The following is a 22,699-nucleotide window of genomic DNA, read 5'->3' as shown; positions in this document are numbered from 1 at the left end:
TCCCAGAGTCTAGCTATATAGTACAATCTCAGTCCACATGCCATTAATTTGGGTTGTGTGATAATGTTTATCTATTCACCCATTCCCTACTTATCTTTTTTGATACTGTTCAAAGATCACTTTTCCACATTTCTTGTACCTGCTCCTTATTTCTTTAAGAAATGCTGGAACTTACCACAGTACACTGCCACTAATCACCTCAGACTGTCATCTCTCTATGCTCAGCGCATATTAAGAGCTCATCGAAAGTTTATTGAATCAGTGGTCAGTGAACTCAATCTAATAAAAATAAGGGCCTAGGAGAAATAAATTACGAAAACATTTCCCCTGGAACATTCATGTGTGGGCAGTTTTAAATATTAGGTTCCCAAGCATTTGAGAACGGGCTCTTTAAGCAAGCCATGAACTCAGTGGAAATAGGAATTTACATCCATGGAGTGCAGGAAAGGACTTGTATTAACAAGTTACACCTAGTGGCAAATAAGACTTGATGAAACCGGGTCCGATTTCCACACCAGATTATAAATTACCCAAGGGCAGAGAGTAAATCTGCTTTATTTACCAACATATCCCAGATCTCTGCACAATGCTTACGCTTAACAAACACCTGTTGTGAACGAATGCACTAGAAAGTCTAGTGCACTAGGAGGGCCTGGCCAATAGAGGATAAGAGCGCATATTTGGGGTCACACTGTCCGGGTTCCATTTTTGAAAGCGTGGGACCCCGGCCACTTGACCTCTCCAGTAAAAGTGCTCTACCGCCCAAAGGAGGTGGGACCCTGGCCCGGCTATCTTTCCAGGGCTTAAAGCTTAACATTTAGTCAGGACTCGAACTGAGGAAGCCAGAGTGGCAGAGCAAAGTGAGACGACAGTGAAGAGCACGTCAAGGCGCTTACTGACATCACAACACTGCGCCATAGGGCGAACTCCGGCGGCCGCAGGGCTGGCCGAAGCACCCACCCGGGGCAGTGCGTGACCCTCGGTCGGAGTGTCCTCCGCGCCGAACTACAACCCCCGGCATGCACTGCAGCGCCCGCCCCTCGCCGGCCTGCGGGGGCCCGGGAGCGGGATGGCCAACCTGCCGGTCCCTCATGTCCCCTCGGGCCCTCTCGCTCTTGCACCCTCCCCAAGCCCAGACCGGATATTTCAGGGACTGCGAAACTGCTGCTCTCCCCGGTGTGGCGCCGCTCCCCCAGGAGTCGCCCGGACAACGTAGCCAGCCCGACTTCCCGTCAGGCTTTCGCGCCTGGCGCTCCGGCAGTGACAGGCTGGAGAGGGTGGGCGTTCCGGCTCGGGAGGACCCCGCCGCGGCCCCGGAAGCGCCTCATCCTGCGCGGCGGTGTCGCGGCGGTCTCTGTGATGGCTGCGGGGCTGGGCGGTTGATCTCCGGGCTAGGAGCGGGCCCAGCGCCCCAAATCTCGGCGGCCTCTGCGCCATGGCCACCTCCGCCGCCTCCTCGGAGCACTTCGAGAAGCTGCACGAGATCTTCCGCGGCCTCCATGAAGACCTACGAGGAGTGCCCGAGCGGCTGCTGGGGACTGCAGGGACCGGTGAGGCGGGGGCGGGCCGATCTGGGGGGAGCTCGGCCTCGCGCTTTGGGAGAAGAGCCTCCCTCCTCCTCCCAGATCCGGGCCCCCTTTCTGCTCCTCATCCTCAGAAATGCTCTCCAGGGCTGGCTGGGTCCCAGCGCCAGGAGCTCCCTGCTGCCGTTTGGGGTGAACTGGGGGACGTGCTCAAGGATAGACGTCAGGGTGTCGTCTCCCTGGGATCCCATGACCCTCAAAATTTTCTCTTCTCTTTTTTCACTGTGACAAGAAGAGTATACGGTTCTTAAATGTGCTGTCCTGGATTTCATTAGAATGGGTATCTTGCAGCTCTATTTTGTTTTTACGCATTTAAAAGCATTATTCTCGAGAGAAGAATATTCTATTTTAGAGCACACGTATTCTATTTTATAGAATGAAGTGTAGCCCAATTCTGGGATCGCAGTAAAGCCAATCGGCATCTTTATACTTAAAAAAAGAGAGAGAAGTACATAGTTTTCACCATACTTAAAAAGGATCCGTAGGTAGCCCCAAAACGGTTACGAACTCTAAAGAATCATAATGTGTGGGGTTAGTCTTTAAAACCAGGATTATGGCATTTAGGTGTGGTTCTGTTTAGAGCTATCTTACTGCTTAGACTATTTACTTGCCCCTTAGTTTCAGGACTAGGGTTGGTGCAAGCTCTGCCTGGAGGAGCTAGAGTTTTTCAGCTCTAAATCAAAAGGAAGACCTACTATATAGTTCTTGCTTCTGAACAAATAGATCTTGATGTCAAGGAGGACCACTTTGTTTTATTGTTTTTACTTCAGGCTCAGAGCTTGGGTGTTTGCTCTGTGAATTACCCAAGGTCTTATGAATTGAATGACTCTACTGAGAATGAAATTCATACTTTTGTTTAATATATGTTTATTGAGAGGCTGCTGTGTGCCAGGCACCGTACTAGGTGCTGGTTAATAGTGCAAATTACAAAGACATACAAATCTTCATTCCAGTGGGTAGATGATAAACATTATATAAATATCAAGAGGTAGTTTTAAGGGCAAAACAGGAAAATAAAGCAGGGTAAAGGAATGGAGGAGGGAGGCTTCAATTTTAAATAAGGTGGCTGTAAAAGGCCTCTCTGAGGAAATGGCATTTGAGCAAAGATTTGAATGAAGTGAGGGAGTAAACTGTACAGAAATCTGGGAGAAATGAGTGTCAGAAGGAAGGAATAGCACTGTAAAGGTCCTTAAGCAAAAATGAACTTGGAGTGTTGTAAGAAGAACAGGGAGGTTGGTGTGTTTGGGATAGAGTGAGCAAAGGAGAGAGGTGGGCAGGGCCAGACCATGAGGGGCCTTGTAGTCCATGGTGAAAGATGTGCGTCTTTTTGTAAATAAGATGGGATGCAGTTAAAAAGTATTGTGCAGGAGCTGGGGGTTTGATTTATGTGGTTGAAAAGTAGTCTGCATTTTTAGCCTGGCATTGATTTAAATTTTGCAAGGTCTGTTTCTGTAAGGCTAAATAATGCAAAAAGTGTTCTGTTTTGAAAAATAGAAAACCGAGTTAGTTGTATTCACCTTTGTTGTCTACCTAGCCGTTATGGTTTGAATGTGTCCCCTAACAGTCATGTGCTGGAAACTTAATCCCCAATGCAAATGTTGAGAGGTGGGACCTTTAAGAGGTGATTAAATCGTGAAAGCTCTGCCTTTCATGAACGGATTAATGTTGTTATCGGGAGTGGACTTGTTATCGAGAGAGTGGCTTGGTCATAAAAGCGAACTAGGCCCTCTCTTGCTCCCTCACGCTCTCTTGCCCTTCCACCTTCCACCACGGGATGACTGCAGAAAGAAGGCCCTCACAGAGGCAGGCCCCTCAACCTTGGACTTACTGGCCTCTAGAAGTGTAAGAAATAAATTTCTTTTCTTTATTAATTACCTAGTCTGTGGTATTCTGTTATAGCAACAAAAAATGGGTTAAGACACAAAACTTCTTCCCATTTCTGCAAAGAGGGTAATCAGAAAAGTGTAAATTCCTTTCTTTCTTTTTTTTTTTTTTAAGATGATAGGTAAGGGAATCTTAACCTGACTTGGTGTTGTCAGCACCACACTCTCCCAAGTGAGCTAACTGGCCATCCCTATATAGAGATCCAAACCCGTGGCCTTGGTGTTATCAGCACCACACTCTCCCAAGTTAGCCATGGGCTGGCCCATGAAAAGTGTAAATTTCTACCCAAACACAAAATTGCTGTTGACAGACTTAGTTATTTAACAGATAAGTAAACAAAGTATACATGTCCCCAGAGTTATAATAAGAATTTCAACAACTTTATCCCCTTATTCACTACCTTGTTCATACTGCTAAATAAAGATTTGTTGAATAAAGTGAATTTAATTAAGCACAGAAGTACTTGTCTGAATCCTTTTTCTAGTTCAGAAACCACTTCATAAACTTTTCAGAGCTTTAATGCCCATCATGAATTAGTAGACACTACATACATAGCACAGCCCTTGCACTGTAGTTTTGCTCTGTAATTAAATTCAATCATTTTTCAATAAACATTTGTTGAGAATTATTATGTATCAGCCACTGTGCTGGGCCTGAGGACTTGGGCGAGTTCTTCTCTTAAAAGGAAGCAAATTTACAACAAAGTATGTGATGGATCCTAAAATAAAGTTCTCTGAGACCATTAGAAAAAAGCTAACTTTGGGACCGGCCCCGTGGCTTACTCAGGAGAGTGCGCTAGTAGCACTGAGGCCGCGGGTTCAGATCCTACATAGGGATGGCTGGTGCGCTCACTGGCTGAGCGTGGTGTAGACCACACCGTGCCGAGGGTTGCCATCCCCTTACTGGTCAAAAAAAAAAAAAAAGATAACTTTGGGTGTGTGGGAGAAGGGAAGCTTTACAGAAAGAACTTCAAACTGAATGAAAGGCTTTTTTTTTTCTTCTCTTCCTCTCAAATTGAGCTGCTACAATATGTAAGAGGTTGAATGGGAGTTAGCCACACAGAGGGGAACTGGGAAGAGGCAACAAAGGAATAAAAAATTAAATACATAGCCCCTCCCCACCACCATCCGTGGTCTCACTTTCTGAGGTTTCAGTTACCCACTGTCCAAAAATATTTAGAGAAACACACACACACATTCACATATTCTATTATAGTGTATTGTTATAGTTGTTCTATTTTATTAGTAGTTATTGTTGTTAATCTCTTACTGTTCTGATTTATAATTAAACTTTATCATAAGCATATATGTATAGGAAAAAAATCAGTAGGTATGGCATTTGGTACTGTTCGAGGTTTGGGGCATCTACTGGGGGTCTTGAAATGTACCCCCTTCTGATAAGGGAGCCTCCTGTACTCCCAACTATGGAACTTAAAGTATATGTGGGAAAGTAGTAGGAGATGAGGAAAGAGACACAGCCAGATCCTGAAGGGACCTAAGTGTCACATTTAAGACATTTGACTTGATACAGAGAGTCAGTAAAGAATTTTAAGCAGCTGATTAATGTGGATTTTATTTTAGAAGGAGGGCGCTGGTGGCTATATACAGGACGAGAGAGGCATAAGAATCTTTGTACGGGGGACTGTATAATGAGCCTTTGTGGCAGTCATCTAAGTAACAAGGGAATCTAGAGAGCACTAAATCTAAGAGGTGGTTCTGAGGCAGAAATCAACCAGCCTGATTGGATATGAGGGAGAAAGATTCAAGGGTTTCCATGTTTTCTTACTTGGTCAATTGGGTGAATGATGAACTTAAGAGAAGTAGACTTTTTTGCATGGTGAGTGAGAATATCAAGGGTACCTACCTGTGGAATAGAGATTATAATGTATGTCCATTCTAGCCTGACAAAGTATTTCTTCTGCCATTAAAAATAACATTTCTGAAGAATATGTTATATGAATTAAGAAGCAGTATAGTGTAATATTTAACAGTAGGAATTCTAGAGCCAGACTACCTAGGTTCATATCCACCTCTTAGTAGCTGTGTGACTTGTCAAGTTACTTTAACCTAACTAATTTCCCCTGCCAAATGAGGATAAATCAACGTCTACTTCATAGGGTTTTTGTGAGAAGTAAATGAGTTAATATATAGTAAATCCCTTAGAACACTGCCTGACAATAGTTAAGAGCTATTAGCTGTTGTTATTAAAATATGGGAAATTGGATATTTTATTTAAATGAAAAATAAGAATACCAGCTCTGTATACAACTACTCTTACCTTGGTCTGTTTTTCTTTTCCAGAGCACTTTTTTTTGGTGGCTGGCTGGTATAGGGATAAAATCCTGGACATTAGCGTTATCAGCACCATGCTCTAATCAACTGGGCTAACCAGCCAGCCCCTCAGAGCACTTGTTTTCTAACGTACTAGACATTTTACTTAGTTATGATAGTTATGATATATTGTTCATCTTCCTTTCCTGGTCCAGGAGCATCATCATCATCATCATCTGGGAACTTGTTAGAAATGCAGATTCTCAGGCCTCAACCCAGACCTACTTAGTTAGAAACTGTTTTAACACAGTCTGTTTTAACAGCCCTCCAGGGGATTTCTGGTGCAAGTTTAAGTTTGGAAGCCACAGAGCTAGAATATAAGCTCAATATTTTGTCTCTTTTGTTTATTATATATCCTATGGACCTAGAACAGTACCTGGCACTTACTAGGTGCTCCATAAACTTTGGTTGAATGATTGAATGTTTACTGTGAATTGGTGGGAAGGAAATAATTATATGACTGAGTGTTGAAACTGAGTGTGGTTTATTTCCATTCTACTGTTTTCCACATTTTAAAATGGATGTATACACCTGTTAAAATAACAAAAACAAAAAAGATCTTTATTTCCTCAAAGTATATTCCATTTCTGCCTTTGAAACATACTAGATACAATGTGTCCCATTTCAGGCAGTTTTTGTGCCAGTGACAGTCCATATCACATACAATAATTATTAATTTAATTTTACATTAAGCACTTACGGCCATAACTTTTAGTCTTGGTTTTACAACATCTGAAAAGGTCTCTCCCAGTATCTCAGAGTGCTGTAATCTCAATCTGATTAACATGTTAAGTGCCCATAGTCCTAATTTCTGGTTGTGTTTTTATGGTACCTGAAGACAGCTCTCCATATGTCTTAATGAATGTGGTAAAATTATTGAAAGTTTTCCATTTAACTTACAATTTTAGTATCTATATATGAGATCCAATTATTTTGGGAGCCAGAAAAAATAATCACTGTGGAGTACCATATGCAGCAAGCTGGTAAACACCAATTACTCAAAGACTGCAGAATTTTAATTATTTCAACTCTCTTCATATTGTTTGGTGAATTTTGTTTTTGCTCTTAGGTCTTTCTACCTCAGGATTTACTTTTTTTTTAAAGAGTAGTGTTTTTTATTCACCGATAAAGTAAAAGTCTGTTTCTAGATAATTCTTTCTCATATATGTTAATTTGTTTTATTAGTAAGCAAAGCCCTATCAGGGGAGGCTTCAACTAGTCCTCAGACTCTGATCCATTTGCATCTTGACTAATCTGGAAATAATAAAATTCTTATGTCTCGTTGTCAGATGCAACAACACGAAGCCAATCAGGAAGATTGTTCTTCTTAAGGTATCCTTGGTAAGGGATTGAAATACCTTTTAGAGAACTGTTTCTCAGAAACAACTGTGATTTTTATTCTTGAGGCATTCAATGTGAACATAATTCCCAAGATTTCCAGTTTTTCCATTGATTTTAACCTTCTCCCTTAGAAGGTTAAACCATCTGAAATTTCCAGAATCAAAAATTCCATCTTCTACTGGATAAGTAGAATTAAACTTCCAGGTTGACCTCTTAGACTCTTGTTTGTTTGAGGCACCATATTGAGAGCTGGCCGTGGGATCAGAGGGTGGATTTACTTTCAAAAACAATGGTAGTTCCTATTTATTGAACCCTTACAATGCCTGGCACTTGCTAAGTGCTGTTATGTGTATTATTTCTTTTAACCCTTTCAAACAACCCAATGAGGTCAGTACTATTATAGTCCCTATTTACAGATAAAAAGGTTTAGAGGGATCCGATGCTTTTAACTCCTCTATGGTGTGAAATCAAGTAAACTATGTAGTCTACAAATAGAGGATGAGGGTCAAAGAAATGCCACAATAGGGCGCCAAAAGCAAATTAACCACATATTTTTGAGATCCTAGTGAAACTAAAGTTGTTTCCACAACTCTTAGGGGACCAAGATTAGTCATTCTTGGGTTGGTAATTCAAACCTGCATGAAAAAGAGAGATTGTCCACCTTGGTCAAACATTAAAGTAGGTTTTCTCTGGCTGTTTTTCAGAGCTGGCTGTTTCCATTTTATTCTATGTCCAGTAGATGGTGCCACCATCCACCCAGTTTACTAAACAAGCCGGTCAGTCTCAGAGATGAGTCCCTCACACATGACCGGTTTGGCAGGCATGTGGAGTTGGGGATAGTGGTGTTTGGAGTGGCTCATTCTTCTTTCTGGTGCCCATTCTACCCAGTATGCAGTCCTGGTGTTTTGTAGTTGATTGTAGCATTCATTCTGACTCTCTAAAAAAGTAAAGAGTTTTTGTCTTATTTTTTAACAGATTTATCAGTTGCTAAATACTGTACCCTGGGAGTACAAAAATGCCCCTCAATTGTGTACTGTAATGTTCAGAAGCATTGGGAGTCAGTAGACTTGCATTCTAGAACTAGTGTTGCCACACGTTTACTCCTTCTGTGACTTTGGAGTAGGCACTCAGTTTGTCCAGACTCTACTTTCCTCAGCTGTAAAATGAGGTTAGACTAGATGATCTCTGGGCCGGCCCGTGGCTCACTCGGGTGAGTGTGGTTCTGACAACGCCAAGGCCACGGGTTCGGTTCTCATATAGGGATGGCCGGTTGGCTCACTGGGTGAGCATGGTGCTGACAACACCAAGTCAAGGGTTAAGATCCCCTTACCGGTCCTCTTTTGAAAAAAAAAAAAAAAAAAAGACTAGATGATCTCTGAGGTCGATCCCAGCTCTAACATTCACTGGTTTCACAATTCTGAGGCTAAAATAAGGCATAAAAAGGCAGCCGTTGATCTCTCTCAGTTGGTAGAGATCAGCCTCTTTTGAACCTTTAAATATCTGCCTCCCTGGCTTCATCATCAGAGGGAATGATTTAAAAGGCTTTTGTTTTGTTTTAAATCTTAGGAGTCCATAAAGGATTTCATAAATGTAAAGTTCTTCAAACTGTTTTCAAAGGGAACATATTTCTGTTAAAAGTATATAAGCTATGGAGCACTCATAGGAGGAAATGTTTTATGAAATCAGGTAGAAAGAGGAATATTCCAAGTCCAAAAACAAGGAGAATAACAGAATAACACGAGGTGAGTGAAAGGATACAGGTTCTGTGGTCTGCTCTTCTCTGCCACTTTCATTTATGTACTTTCCTTGAATCATTCTAGAATTTGTCTCCTGAGAGTGCAGATTTTCACATCCATTAACAAAGGAAGAGTGAAGGAAGAAACTTTACAACTAACACAGTTGTAGAAAAATCAGAGGAAGAGAATGCACGTATGTGTACAAAACTGCTTCATACTGTCTGGCTTGGATCAGGAATGAGTATGGTTGAGTTTGGAACTGTGCCGATTCAGAGGAATGATGAGACTCAGCACTTTTGTGACTTTTGTGACAGCTTATTATGAAATAATATGATACTGCTCCATGGAAGTAGCCATTCTTGATTTGCAGGTATTATTTCACTGCTGGGGGCTAAGAACACAGCCCCCTCACAAATACTAACAGCTGCTTTGGTGAATATTTCAGTTATTTCACAGATAGTCAAGATGCATATATTTGACATGACTGAACTTTCCTCTGTGTTTTTTAAAACAACAGATGGAGCCATGGGTTTTGTGAGTAGTGTGGGGAAATAGTTCACCTGGAGTGCCTTGTATATATTAAAGGAGTGCCACATGACAATGAGACATAGCAAAGGGTGTGCCGTCATTTGCTCTTTCAGGCAGTAGCAACATCTATAGAGGTTTAAAGTGCTAGAAGCTATGGACAAGTAAAAAAAAAAAAAAAAAGACAAAGTATATTTCCGTGTTCTGGAAGAGTTTGGTCTCAAGATGAGATATAGAACATCCACATCCGAAATGATTTATGATGATTTAAAAAGCAGCAAACAACTGAAATATTAGACGCTGTTGTGATTAACAAAATGTGAATCCATATAAAGCATTACAGTGGCATTGCATCTTATGTGGGGTTGTGTTCAAAAGTCAGGGATTAAGATGAAAATTAGTGTAGACAAAATTATCCAAGAAGGGCCGAGCCCGTGGCGCACTTGGTAGAGTGCTGCGCTGGCAGCGCGGCGACGCTCCCGCCGCGGGTTCGGATCCTATATAGGACTGACCGGTGTACTCACTGGCTGAGTGCCGGTCACGAAAAAACGACAAAAAAAAAAAAAATTATCCAAGAAAATCTCAGGACAGCATATTGAGTGCCCACATGTCATCTCTCATAAGCCCAACTCATCTGTCTTCTTTGGCACTGGAAAAGATTGCTCCTTCTTCAGTTGATGGCAGTGCTGGCTTGTATATAAGAGTCATACTGAATGAAAAATAAATAGCTTTAAAGACCACATCCCCATACATGCTAAAACATGGATGAAACTTGAAGACATGCTAAGTGAAATAAGCCAAACACCAAAGAACAAGTATTGTATGATTCCACTTAAATGATGTAGCTAGTGTAGTCAAATTCACAGATTGGGGAGTTTGTGTTTAATGGCTATAAAGTTTCAGTTTGAGATAATGAAAAAGTTCTGGAGATGGATTAGTTTGATGGTTGCATAACAGTGTGAATGTACTTAATGCCATTGAACGATACACTTAAAAATTGTGAAAATGATAACTTTTATGGTATGTATATTTTGCCACAATTAAAAAAAAAAAAAAAAGACTATCCCCAGACTGTGAAGGTAATTCCAAAAGATGACATTTTTAAAAATTGCAAGCAGTAGTAACTTTGTGGTAATAAGTAGATTATGTCTCAATTTCCAGGGAGAACATTCATTTTTTAAAAATTCAGGCTGCTCGTAATGAACTGACCTACTTCCTCATTTTATAGCCAAAGAAGGAGGAGAGGTCTCAAAGAGATGAAGAAAACTATCCAAGTTTACACACTGAGGCAGGCCCAAAGCTGGTACTAGAACCTAATCCCACTGATGAACCAGGGCTTTCCTCCCTACACAAATGTTTACCTTGTGACAGCATTCTAGTACCCCCTTCATAGTTCAAGTACCATTTTTACTATTACTTAATCATTTAATTAATATAAACTTATTTCATGTAAAATGCATTTAATACATAAATTTTAAAGTTATTTTAAAAGGAAACTTTTTTTTTAATGGAAAATCTGTGTAATATACCTAAATGATCAGAAAAAAATACAGTGAAGGCAAAATAATACTATTTTAGTTAGATGTTATTGCTTTGAAGAGGAAGCCTGTTTTATTTTTGTTAAAATGGGAGATTGGTAATTTTTAGGTATTAAAGATATACTAGCACCAAAATAACATAATGGGAAGGGTTGAAAGAACTGAAACAGAATGATGTTCTCATTGTGCTCATCATTACCCATCAGGGAGAAACCACTACCACACCGTACAAACTATACAGCCTCCCGTTGAGCAGAGTAGGTGGATTTTGAACTTGTTTTGCAGAAAAGTAGTGGGTAAGGGTTAATACAGAAGTGATTCACCATGGGGGGTGAAGGTGGGGACAGGGATTTCAGAGAACCAGTATTGGTAAACATTCTTACTGATTGACGGCCTGAACCCTCAATAAGCATGAGGGAAGAGAAAAGGTTGAGAATGATTAACTTAGACTTCTAGTGTTTCTCAGTAGGGATCCTATTGGCTTTCAGGACCAAATTGTTATGCAGGACTGTCCCAAACATGGGTATTGTTCCCTAGGTACTAAATGCCAATAGTAATACCCTTCCCTCTCTCTCAATCATTGTGGTAACAAGTCCCCCATACATTTCTAAATGCCTTTTAGGGATGATTAATTACTACTACCCCCACCCGGGGAGGGATGGGAAGTTTAAGCAGAGGGAATGGCCTCTACAAATGTATGGAAGCAGTAATGAACATTTGAAACTTGTCTATCGTTTCTAGAAGAGAAGAAGAAGTTGATCAGAGATTTTGATGAAAAGCAACAGGAAGCAAATGAAACGGTGAGAAAAGGGAGCAAGTCCTTGTTACTTCTACCTAGTGTTGGTCTTTTCCAGAAGAAATGCTATGATCTGATCAGATTAACTGTTCCTCTCTCTTGATCTTGATTATTTCTTACTAAATGAGGCCAACTGATGGGGATTGGTGTTGAAAGGGTTTGACAAATACAAATGAACAAAGCTTGAAGACTCTCCTGAAGTATGAGTCGTTGATAATATATATTCCTGATGTGAGTAGTAAGGGCATTTTCATACCTTTACCCAAGTGGTCTTTTTAAATCTCTTTTTAAGAGCTGGCCATTAAGATAAGTTACTGTTCTTTGTTAAATTTACTGTCATAGAAAATGTAGCTCAGAGGTGGTTCTAGCCATGTTTCTTTCTGTCTTAAAAGACAGTATAGAAGCTGGACTTAGTACCCTGGTCAAGACATGAATAAACAGGATGAGTAAACAGGATATCGGTTCAGGTTGATAAGCAGTTTAACAACTGCTTCTCCCTTAACCTGTGGCTTTTCCTCAAAAAAAAAAAAAATTTTTTTTTTTCTCTAACCCTTTGGAAGCAAGAGTCCTTCTAGCTCCCCCTCATTAGGCAGTAGCTTCAGCAAACCCATCAGGATTGAAATCCAAGTGAGTGTTAGCACTCTCCAGAAATGGTTGCCCCTAGTTTTTGCTACCCCAGAGCGGCCTAAAAGAAAACTTCTTTTCAGGCCAGAGAATTTCCTTCTTTATTGAAAATCAACTTCAAGTTCCCAATTATCCCAATAAAGCTCTGAGAAGTTAAGCTTATCTGCATCCTTTCCTCTGTTCTGTATCTATTTTAAGAAGGACCAAGGACCAAGCCAGCAGTCTGGAAACAATCTCTGTCATAATGGGAATACTAAAAACTAGAATCTGTGTACAGCTGGGCATATCCATGATACCTGTTATATAGCCAGTCTCCTCTTTCAGTTAACATCTTGGTAGCATTTTTGAAATCTTCTACCTACTACTGATTTATTTGTTTGGTGCTGACACACTTTCTTTCTGATTTTAGCAAAATTAACAATCCTACTCTGATCATCCCAGGCAGATGAAAATAATTTAGGGACTCTTGTGAACATGTTTAGGTGTTACATTTTACTTATCCCAGGAAGGTGGAAATCTGATACCCCAAAGCAACCTGCTCTGTGGACTGACGTGGACACAAACATAACCGATTTTCAGAAAGAGGAAGAAGACAGTAGACTTCAAAGCGCTTCTTAACAGCAATCTTGAACCATACCAGGCTAAAAACTTGGTATATTGGAAAGAGCCAAGAATTTGAAGATTTTGAATCTTGACTCCTCTTCTGTGTAATCTTGAGTAGGTTTAAATCTTATATATGAAATGGAGAAAGTATTTCCTACCATACTGATTTACCATGAGGATTAAATGAGACTGATGTAAAACTTTTAAGATATAAAGTGCTTCTGTTAGTTTTTTCATTCATTCATCACATATTTTTTGAATGCCTGCTCTGTGCTTGCTAGGCACTATGCCAGGCATTTGGAATGAGGTAAACATGCCAGACATGGTCCCTGCCTCATGGAGCATACAGTTGAGTATTTGAGGTAGTCTGTGGTTTGATTAATCCAAACTAGGCATATCCCCAAGATGACAGAGGAAGACCCAGGCCGTTGTCTCACTTTATTCTGCCTTCCCAGCTGGCAGAGATGGAGGAGGAACTACGTTATGCACCCCTGTCTTTCCGTAACCCCATGATGTCTAAGCTTCGAAACTACCGGAGGGACCTTGCCAAACTCCATCGGGAGGTGAGAAGCACACCTTTGACAGCCACACCTGGGGGCCGAGGAGACATGAAATATGGCACATATGCTGTGGAAAATGAGCATATGGTAAGCTTTAGCTGCTTTTTTTTTTCTTTAAGGGCCCTTGGTACAGGAATTAACTGTATAGTGAACTACAGTTCACATTATCAATGTATATTAGACTCCTGGGTTTTTTTTTCACTCTTTTCCTTTTTCCTGTTCCAAATTCTCCTTCTCCGCTTGGGTACTCACTCTTTCTAAATCATATGCTTATTTAGATTTTTTTGTATCCTTAATATATATTTAAAAAACAGTGCTTTATATTTAGTGGCATATAAGTGTTACCTATTATAATATCTGGACTCTGTATTCTGACCCATTGATCTAATATTTTTTCCTCTTGAGCTTTTATTTTTTCATATAAACTTCAGAATCACTTTCTCGCGTATGCCAAAAAAATTCATTTAAGGTTTTAATTTATCAGACTATTGTTACAAAATTAATCTGAGCTTTCCTTTACCTTAATATCAAGATGGCCCAACAACTGAAATACGGAAGAGAATGTAGGATGCTTCTCAAGAATGGGCTTTCTAACACCTTATTCTGTTGTACTGGAAATGAGCCAGACTGCATCCCTAGCCTTCAGGATTCTGATTGATAAAACTGGACTAATTTAAAATCTGTATTCTGAAACCATCTAGAGAAGCTGGATAGTTAAAGGAATAACACTTTACAAAGATTAAGTTTAATGTGCTGCATTTGGATTATATTCCATAAATACATTACAAAGTAGAAATTGCCTGGCAAGTCGTGTGGAAGAGAGATGGAAAGTGGCCTACCAATGCAGACTGAACATGTATAGAAAGGCTATTAATACAGTTTTAAACACATAAATCCCATTTCATGATGCGTCTTGACTACAGTTTGAGACATTCAGAATGACACTGGCTTGACAGTGCTAATATCAAAACTAGATATTTTGAAAGTGATGTAAAATTTTCAAATGGATACTCAGGAGATTGTCACAGATTGGAAGCTGTCATAAGATCACTTTTGAAGGGAGACGGGAAAAAGGCAGGCAGGTGGAGCCTGTTTAAGTGCAAGTTGCAAAAGTGACTTTGTCATTTGTTACCCAAAAAAGGGGATGAGGGGGGATAGGTCCAAGCAATAATTTTAAAATTAGTTTCAGAAATTATGAAAACATAATTTAGATATACATACCACCTTCAGTAGAATTATTCCAAATCTGCCTGATGTTGATTTGTGATCATATTGTCTTTTACTTTCTTTAGCCTTATCAGTTGAAAATCTGTATCTTTTATTAAAAACTTTTTTTCTTCCTTTGAGCTAAGGTAACTGGGTTTATTTGAACCTCATTGAGTGGTTTCCTCATCCAGCTGGACTATATGGCACTTATTAAGTGAAAATGCTTCCTGTTACTTCTGCTCCAGGAACCTAACTTTTGGCTTCTTGATCGTATTCCACTGCTAGTAGTCACCTGCTCTATAATAGGGCCTCAGTGAGCTGGGCCCCTTTTGATTGTGTGTGCTCTGAATAGAGTTATTAATAACTCTAATAACTTAGAGTTGCACTCATTTCTATCAATGGCTGTTAATTCTGGCTTGACAAAGGCTACTTTTGTCCTCTTGCTGTCTGTGCTTCAGATTATAGGTAGAGTAGACCTTCAGTGGGGATTTAGAAAATTAGGCCACATGGGAAATTAGGGCAGCTGGGGAAGCTTGCTTAGGCCCCAGATACTGTCTTCCCTGAAAGAGAATCACCAATGTAGCAACTTCAAAGTTTTTGTTTTTTGTTTGGTGTGAGGTGAATTTTTTGGGGGGGGTTCACCAAGAGTATAGCCACATAAGTTTTTCCCAGAATGTGGCAGTGTCTCACACTTCTAAATGATTTATATGCTGAAAAAGAATAGCTTATTCATGGTTCCTCAGTGCTAGGCAGGTTGGAATCTTTAGTAAATGAATCTGTTTTCTAGGGCTGCAGAATTTAGTTGGTTTGCCTGTAGCACTACCAAAGTTACATGCAGGCTGGCCGGTTAGCTCAGTCAGAGCACAGTGTTGTAATACCAAGGTCAAGAGTTTGGGTCCCCTGACTTACCAGCCACCAAAAAAAAGTTTCAGGATATATGCATTGTCAGGTAGCTTCTGCACCTCCCAGATCTAAGCTGCTGCCTCTCAGAAGTTGCTAGTTCAGGAGGCATGTGGACCAGTACAAATCACTGCAAACACTGGGAAAATGCTCCAATGTTTTTAATCCTTTCCTTGCCCCACTTAAGTGTCGCAAGCAGTGGAGTGGGAGGTCTTGTGATCCTGTTGATTGGATTCAGGTTATGCTCTAGTCTATGACCTTGAATCTTGTAGCTCATTAGCATCTTTGGTTCTGTCTTAAAAGTAATGAAAATTATTGCTCACTATATCCCTTCTTACACAAGTAAGGTTGTAAGGAATGTGCTGACAATGAATTTATAATGGACAAAGTCTAATATTTCCCTTCCATACTGATAGAATCGGCTACAGTCTCAAAGGGCATTGCTTTTGCAAGGCACCGAAAGCCTGAACCGGGCCACCCAAAGTATTGAGCGTTCTCATCGGATTGCCACAGAGACTGACCAGATTGGCTCAGAAATCATAGAAGAGCTGGGAGAGCAGCGAGACCAGTTGGAACGTACCAAGAGTAGAGTAAGTCTTGGCAGAGGGGGAAGGTCGATGGGCCCACTACAACCAGATGCCATACTAAGGCCAGAAGCTACAGCGGTTCTGAATTCAAGGAATAATCTTTTTGAGGTTCTTAGGCTTTTCTCAATTTTTAGCTTGCTTGGCTAAGAGGAGAGCTGCTCTAGAAGTAATTTTACCCCTAAGATTTAAAGGCATTGTTGGAAATTTTTGTTTTCGTAAAGGAAAAAAGACTGTGAAGGAAGCTGATTTCTGCATCTATAAGATTGCAGCCTCTCCATCCTTATTAAGTCCTGTATTATTCTGTTGCCAATGAGAGGTGATATGTCAAAAGGCACTTAAAAATTCAAAGTCACCAGAGATTTTAATTTCTCATACATCTAGCTAGGTATTCTGCTATTCTTATGAAAACATTGTCTACTTATAAGACCCTGTCATTTAAAGCCAAGACTATATTCCACATGTCATAAAATAGTTGCACTGATTTATATAGGTATATAAATTATAGTTCAATACTGGACTATAACCCTTTACTGTTACCTAAGGTAAGTTAGATTATTGTGGGGGAAAAACAGAAATACTTAGGCCAAATGATAACTGTATATCGGGGACTTATCTAGTATCACTCCAAGAGGCTCTGAAAAATAACTTATTTCTTTCCATAAATTAATCTACATAGGAATTTTAAAAATAGTACAATTTGCCAATGGAATGCTGTATTCTTAATAGTGTGAGGCAAATCCAAACCAAAAAACAGATACTAGATTTGGATAGGAAAGTAACTAGCTCAATGTGGGGATTTGAAATTTTCTTATACATCTTAATAGCTACAATTCTCCATTCTTAAAACAGAGTGATGCCCTTCCTTCAGTGAGAACTCACAAAGTACTAAATTCAAGGCAAGTTATGGAGAATGCAACTTGTTTACATACTGTGTGATTTTTGAATGTACCAGGTGGATTGGTTGAATTTAAAAGCCAAGGAATGATCTGAGAGATTAATTTACCAAGGTCGCTGGGAAATGGGAATAGATGGCAGGTGGCACTGTTGAAATATCTTCTAGCTATCTAGATTAGTAACAGGCAGTCAAAATGGAAAGGTCAATGGGGGTTATTCTTTTCACAACTCAGTGTAAGAGAGGAAAAAATAACCAGATCCCAAAAAGGATAACCCAACAGCCTACAAAAACAAACACCAACTCAAGAGCCTCTCCTTGAATTTGGCTGATGAAATTTATATCTTAAGTTGCTCAAAGTTGTTTCATAGTCACCTGTCACTGGCTGGGTATAGTTGAAGCCTTCCTGTTTTGAGTAGCCAGGGTGAAGGATTTGAAGTCCCGGAAGTCTGTCCGCCACAGCAACACTGGAATATAATGATTCCTAAGCCTACTTGAGGAGTACTACTCATACGCAGAGGCCTTCACTTAAATGGGTTTGATTTCATGGAGTTTTTCAACATAGACCCTTAAAGCCTAGATAGTTTAGGAATGTTCAAATTCTATAGTGTCTACTTTTGAAAAAAGGAGGAAATAATTGCTATTTTCTCTCCTCAGCTGGTAAACACAAGTGAAAACTTGAGCAAAAGTCGAAAGATTCTCCGTTCAATGTCCAGAAAGTAAGTTTTTAAAATAGTCAAATTAATTTCTCCTAAGTCTTAATGTTTCAACCAGGAAAGCTTCAAACAGTGACTTACAAAGATCCTAATAAAACACCTCAATACTTGATGCTACATAGTTCTGCTATATTAATATCACCCAGCACATCAAAAGAAATAAAGTAATATGGTCTTAAATATCCCAGGATAAAGTCCTTTGTTTTGTTTTGTTTATTCTTTTAAAAGATGACCGGTAAAGGGATCTTAACCCTTGGCTTGGTGTTGTCAGCACCACAGTCAGTGAGCAAACCAACCATCCCTATATAGGATCTGAACCCGTGGCCTTGGTGTTATCAGCACTGCACTCTCCTGAGTGAGCCACGGGCCAGCCCAAAAGTCCTTTGTTAAAAGTATAACGTGAGAATAATAGAGCTTCATATTCCTTGTAATAATATTGATAAAAACTTGATTAGCAAACAGTTTTTAGGGCTGGCCAGTTGGCTAGAGTATGTTATAATACCAAAGTCAAGGGTTTGGATCCCCGTACCAACCAGCCACCAAAAAAAGTTTTCACTGTTACTGCTTAGTGCTTGCGCTTCATGGAAATCAGCCCCTTTTCTGGGGGGTTGTCTTGTTAGCAAGAAATAGACTTTAAGAAAAAAAAAACAAAAAAATCCTTGAGGTAAGTGCTAACAAACAGCAACAGAACCAGGACAGAATGGAAATATTGCCATTGGGGGTAAGTGGGTAATTTGCATGACCTTGGGTACAGGTGGCCTGGCATGAAACAAGACTACAACCCAGTCATGGAACTAGCAGGAGGAGTAGAGTTTTCCTAAACAGTGTTATCCCTAAGTTATAACTAAAGAACTTTATGAGTTCTTACTGTTAAGTGGCTGTGTGAACAAACAGAAAATCTGCTTCACAGTATCCAGCCTTGGCTCCAAGTCAAACCCCAAAGTATTAAGAATAGAAAGAAAAAGGTTATCCAGACTTCTGACTACTTCCCACTTTGCTTCTCTTTATAGAGTGACAACCAATAAGCTGCTGCTTTCCATCATCATCTTACTGGAACTAGCCATCCTGGGAGGCCTGGTTTATTACAAATTCATTCGCAAGCATTGAACTTCCTATAGGGAAGGGTGTGTGGACCAGAACTTTGACCCTGTGAATGAATGGCCTTAGGGATGTGAAATAAACATGTTGCTGCTGTGGGCTAGCAGTTCAAGGATGCACTGTGTAGCCAGACTGGGAGGAGGGAGGCAGGATGCAGAGCCACTTAAATGTGAAGGAACAGCAACCAGTATGATATACCAAGGTAATAAATGCTGTTTATGACTTTAAATTTACATAGTACTACAACACATTAATACCCCGTGAATTGCAAAAAACAAATACAGTAATATTATTGGTCACCAAAATGGATAGGGAAACTTTACAGTTGTGAGAATGTGCACATGTTCTCATTCAGGCAATATTGACCCAGATAATCATTTAACATCTATCCCCTCAAATGCCTCACAATTGTGGAATGCCCATCATAAAACATGTCAGTGGATACTATTCCCTACATTCTCACACGTTCTTCATTTTCTGATTCATCTGGACATCTGAGAGTAGGAAGCTGGTCATAGACAATGTGCCCTCCTTCCCTTGTCTGACCAAAACTTGAAGCAATCACATCCACTGCCAGGCTAGCCGTAGCCTTTGCCTCTTCTTCTGAAGTGGCCTGAGGATTGACTTCAACAAGATCCAGTGCCGACAGCAACCCTGGAATAACAAAGTATGATAAAACCTCAGAAAATTCCCTAGCTGCTACTTTTAGTGAGGGTTGTCCCACCCTAAACAGGGAGGAAACAGGACAAGAAGAACAAGCCAAGGTAAAAACAGGAGTCATTTTCCACTTCAAAATTCATTCTCTCAGCCATAAATTTAAGTATACTAGAGTAGGATTAAAAGAAACCTTTCATGTAATGAAATAAATCGTCCCTGTTCAATTAACATAATAGGCATAGCTGTTAGGCCTTCTGGATAAGGAAAGAACTTTGGAAAGACTGTCCAGCCTGCTTGTTAGGAAAATGTGTGTACCATCTCCTGTATAACTAGGACCCTTCTGTATGCCTACCTACAAATGAGTGAAGAACTAAGGCAGAGGAAATCTCCCACTTCTCACTAGCCAGAGCTCTATTCCCACTATTGAACTCTTAACACTATATATCTCTTAAAGCATCAAACTGCGTGCTCTGAAATATAGTTATTACTGAAAACCTTAATCTGGCTCCTGTGGGCCTGAGCTGAGGGCAGGTTCTACGTCTGACACTTTTTTGGTCTCCCAGCAGATGGACCCAGTATCTTGTAATTGGTCAAGGGAAGATTCAGCTATACATTGTTTAATTTGGACTCCACTTACCTTCTCTGAGGATTTGAGAACTTGTGCCAAAGTACTCAGCACTGTTCCTTTGGCCTAGGGCAGGCTGAGAGGAAGGGAAGATGAGACCAGAAGAACCTATCCAGACCTGCCCTCCACTCCCATCCCGCCCTTCTCTAGAGAATTTAACTTTTTAATTGGTTATTCTGGGTGAAGTTAGTCTACCTCATCAGGAGTCATCTGAACAAGTATTCAAGCATACAAGGATCTGAGAATATTCAGTATTCAGGGTAGCCATAAAGTCTGGAAACATGGGTAGATGCACCTAATGGTTTATTGATATTACATTATAGGTGAAATGCCATTATATTCAATGTATCTTCCCTTATTAGCAATGGTTGAGTACACTGTGCAGAACTGCAATGAACAGGCATGTTACTGTAGCATTTCCATCATGTCCTGCACATGTACCTGTGTCCCTGATGATTTGTGTCTGATATCCACTGAATAATCCTGTACCGTTAGCATATCCCAGTAGAAGTAATCAAGAGAGTTTGTGCTATTAAAAATATATATATATATAGCCTATGTTTCCTGACAACTGCCACCCTGTCAATTAGTTTAAGCAAACTATATATCGAGTTAAGTGTTGTAACAGTCTTGGAATAAAATAATATTGCAGCAGGGGAAGGGAGGGACAAGGCATGACCACTGCCACATCTGAGTGCTAGAAGTTATTAACCCCTGCTCTAAATAGTGTTTCTGGGAAACAAAATGGAGTATTGAACTCCCAGGTTCGCTGGCCACTAACACAAGGACTATTGGCAACATCTAAGATCGTGGATGTGAGAAGGAGACTGTCTTGCCACTGTCAGATCTGATAGACAAGCACTGTCTTCCTCCCTTTACTGCCGAAGGCCCAGACCATTTCTCAATGTCCACTTCTATACCAACTAGTCAAGGGTTCCCTATAGCCCTGGACTTTTCAATCTAGGGTCTCTATGCTCCTTTCTACACCCCAGTTACTGAAGCAGCATCATGTGGTAGTTTAAATTTTGGAATGAAAAGTCATTTAAAATAGCCTTAAAACCAGAAAATTCTGACAGAAATGGAAACTTTGCAAACAAGTATGAGTTTTGGGACAGTAACCCCTTGCAGCCACTCTTGATAATCTAGATTTCATCTAAGTACTCTATCAGCCATTCATCTAGCTCCTATCAAATAAGCTGTAGTATTTCTCCTATATAAAAGGACCCACGATATTTGTCCAACTTGCAAATATCTTGAGGAAATCAGCTTTAACTCCAAATTCCCAACTCCCAGTGAACTAATCTCTTAACATTAGAGTAAAAATTATAACTACCTGGCTTTGCTGTCTTATCTTAATCTGCCTTTAGATAACATAGACATAAGGAAGTGTATCAGTTTGGTAATTTATTCTTGTAAATAATTTAATTTTTATTAGTTATTATTTACATTTAAACACTTATAAATAGGAGAGGAGGAGGTAGAGTAGGGGGGAAAATGTGTTTAAGTAGACACAATTTTTTATTAAATATTACCTTAGCATATTTTTGTACCAGCCAGGTCTAAACATGCCTCAACGTGATTTTATCCTTTACTAACCTGGCCATATGATTTTTAGCCATAAAAGTTTAAGCAAAAACAAAGTCTGCAATGGCATGGAATAGTAGGAAAAATACCCTGCAGATAAGAGAGTTCGGCATATTTACTTACATAGTTAACAGGCTGCAGACCTGGTTGCTACATACCTGTATTGTGTATTTCCTCAGTAATATACATGCCTTCTCGATAGGTCAGTCCCCCTACAACAGGTGTTCCTGTGGCTGGTGCCAGTGTAGGGTCAAATGCATCAATATCAAAACTCAGATGGATTGGCCTTTGTCTCCTAGAAAGGAAGAGGATAAGAGCTTACTTACCTCGTTGTGTCTTCCTATGGTTGCAACTCCTTGATTTTGTTGCTCTTGGTGCTGGTACTTTGTTAATATAGCGTATTTCCAGGTTTCATGTTCCTGGAAGTTACTGAGATTAGCGTATTAGTTTACATACCACTTTGTGGTACTGCCATTTGCTGTGCATGCCTCAGACAATAAGAACCTCATACATTAATAACTGTCAATATAGGGAATTCTTCACTTCCAGTGAGATTTGGTTGTGATGTATTTTTAAGTTGCCTTGATCTAGGTTACAATTGCTGTTATCCTCCCAGAATAACAGCAGCTGAACTTAACCCTGACTTTGTGTCTGCAGTCTTATCTTCCAAAAGATGACCAGTAAGAGGATCTTAACCCTTGACTTGGTGTTGTGAGCACCACGCTCTCCCAAGTGAGCTAACTGGCCATCCCTATATAGGGATCCAAACCCGTGGCCTTGGTGTTATCGGCACCACACTCTCCCAAGTGAGCCACGGGCTGGCCCTTTATCTTCCAATTCTAACTTCAGTTTAGCCCAGGTGTCCAATGGCTGAAACTAATATATAACACCCTTGTGCCAAATAACTAAATTTC

The 22,699-nt window shown here is 40.2% G+C and overlaps 2 protein-coding genes and 1 pseudogene across 2 annotated transcripts in view; 1 reads left to right on the top strand and 2 right to left on the bottom strand.

Annotated features, from left to right (window-relative positions):
* The first annotated feature begins 1,063 nt into the window (after positions 1-1,063).
* On the top strand, positions 1,064-19,152 carry VTI1B (vesicle transport through interaction with t-SNAREs 1B). The gene is made up of 6 exons (XM_063088996.1): positions 1,064-1,550; positions 11,679-11,737; positions 13,416-13,607; positions 16,043-16,216; positions 17,763-17,824; positions 18,832-19,152. Exons 1-6 carry the CDS (start codon positions 1,436-1,438, stop codon positions 18,926-18,928), a joined length of 699 nt encoding a protein of 232 aa, XP_062945066.1. The 5' UTR covers positions 1,064-1,435; the 3' UTR covers positions 18,929-19,152.
* On the bottom strand, positions 6,393-7,944 carry LOC134371761 (ribosomal protein eL22-like 1; annotated as a pseudogene).
* Positions 19,115-22,699, bottom strand: part of ARG2 (arginase 2) — a 29,016-nt gene continuing 25,431 nt past the window's right edge. Inside the window, exons 7-8 of the mRNA XM_063088995.1 lie at positions 21,944-22,080; positions 19,115-19,573 (exon numbers count right to left, since the gene is read on the bottom strand). Of these exons, the coding sequence (XP_062945065.1) occupies positions 19,371-19,573; positions 21,944-22,080 (340 nt within the window). The 3' untranslated portion in view covers positions 19,115-19,370. The remainder of the gene's footprint in view (positions 19,574-21,943; positions 22,081-22,699) is intronic.

Source organism: Cynocephalus volans, chromosome 3, assembly GCF_027409185.1.
Source record: "Cynocephalus volans isolate mCynVol1 chromosome 3, mCynVol1.pri, whole genome shotgun sequence".
NCBI lineage: Eukaryota > Metazoa > Chordata > Mammalia > Dermoptera > Cynocephalidae > Cynocephalus > Cynocephalus volans.
The sequence above is the reverse complement of the archived record's forward strand: the minus strand, read 5'-3'. Positions and strand labels throughout refer to the sequence as shown.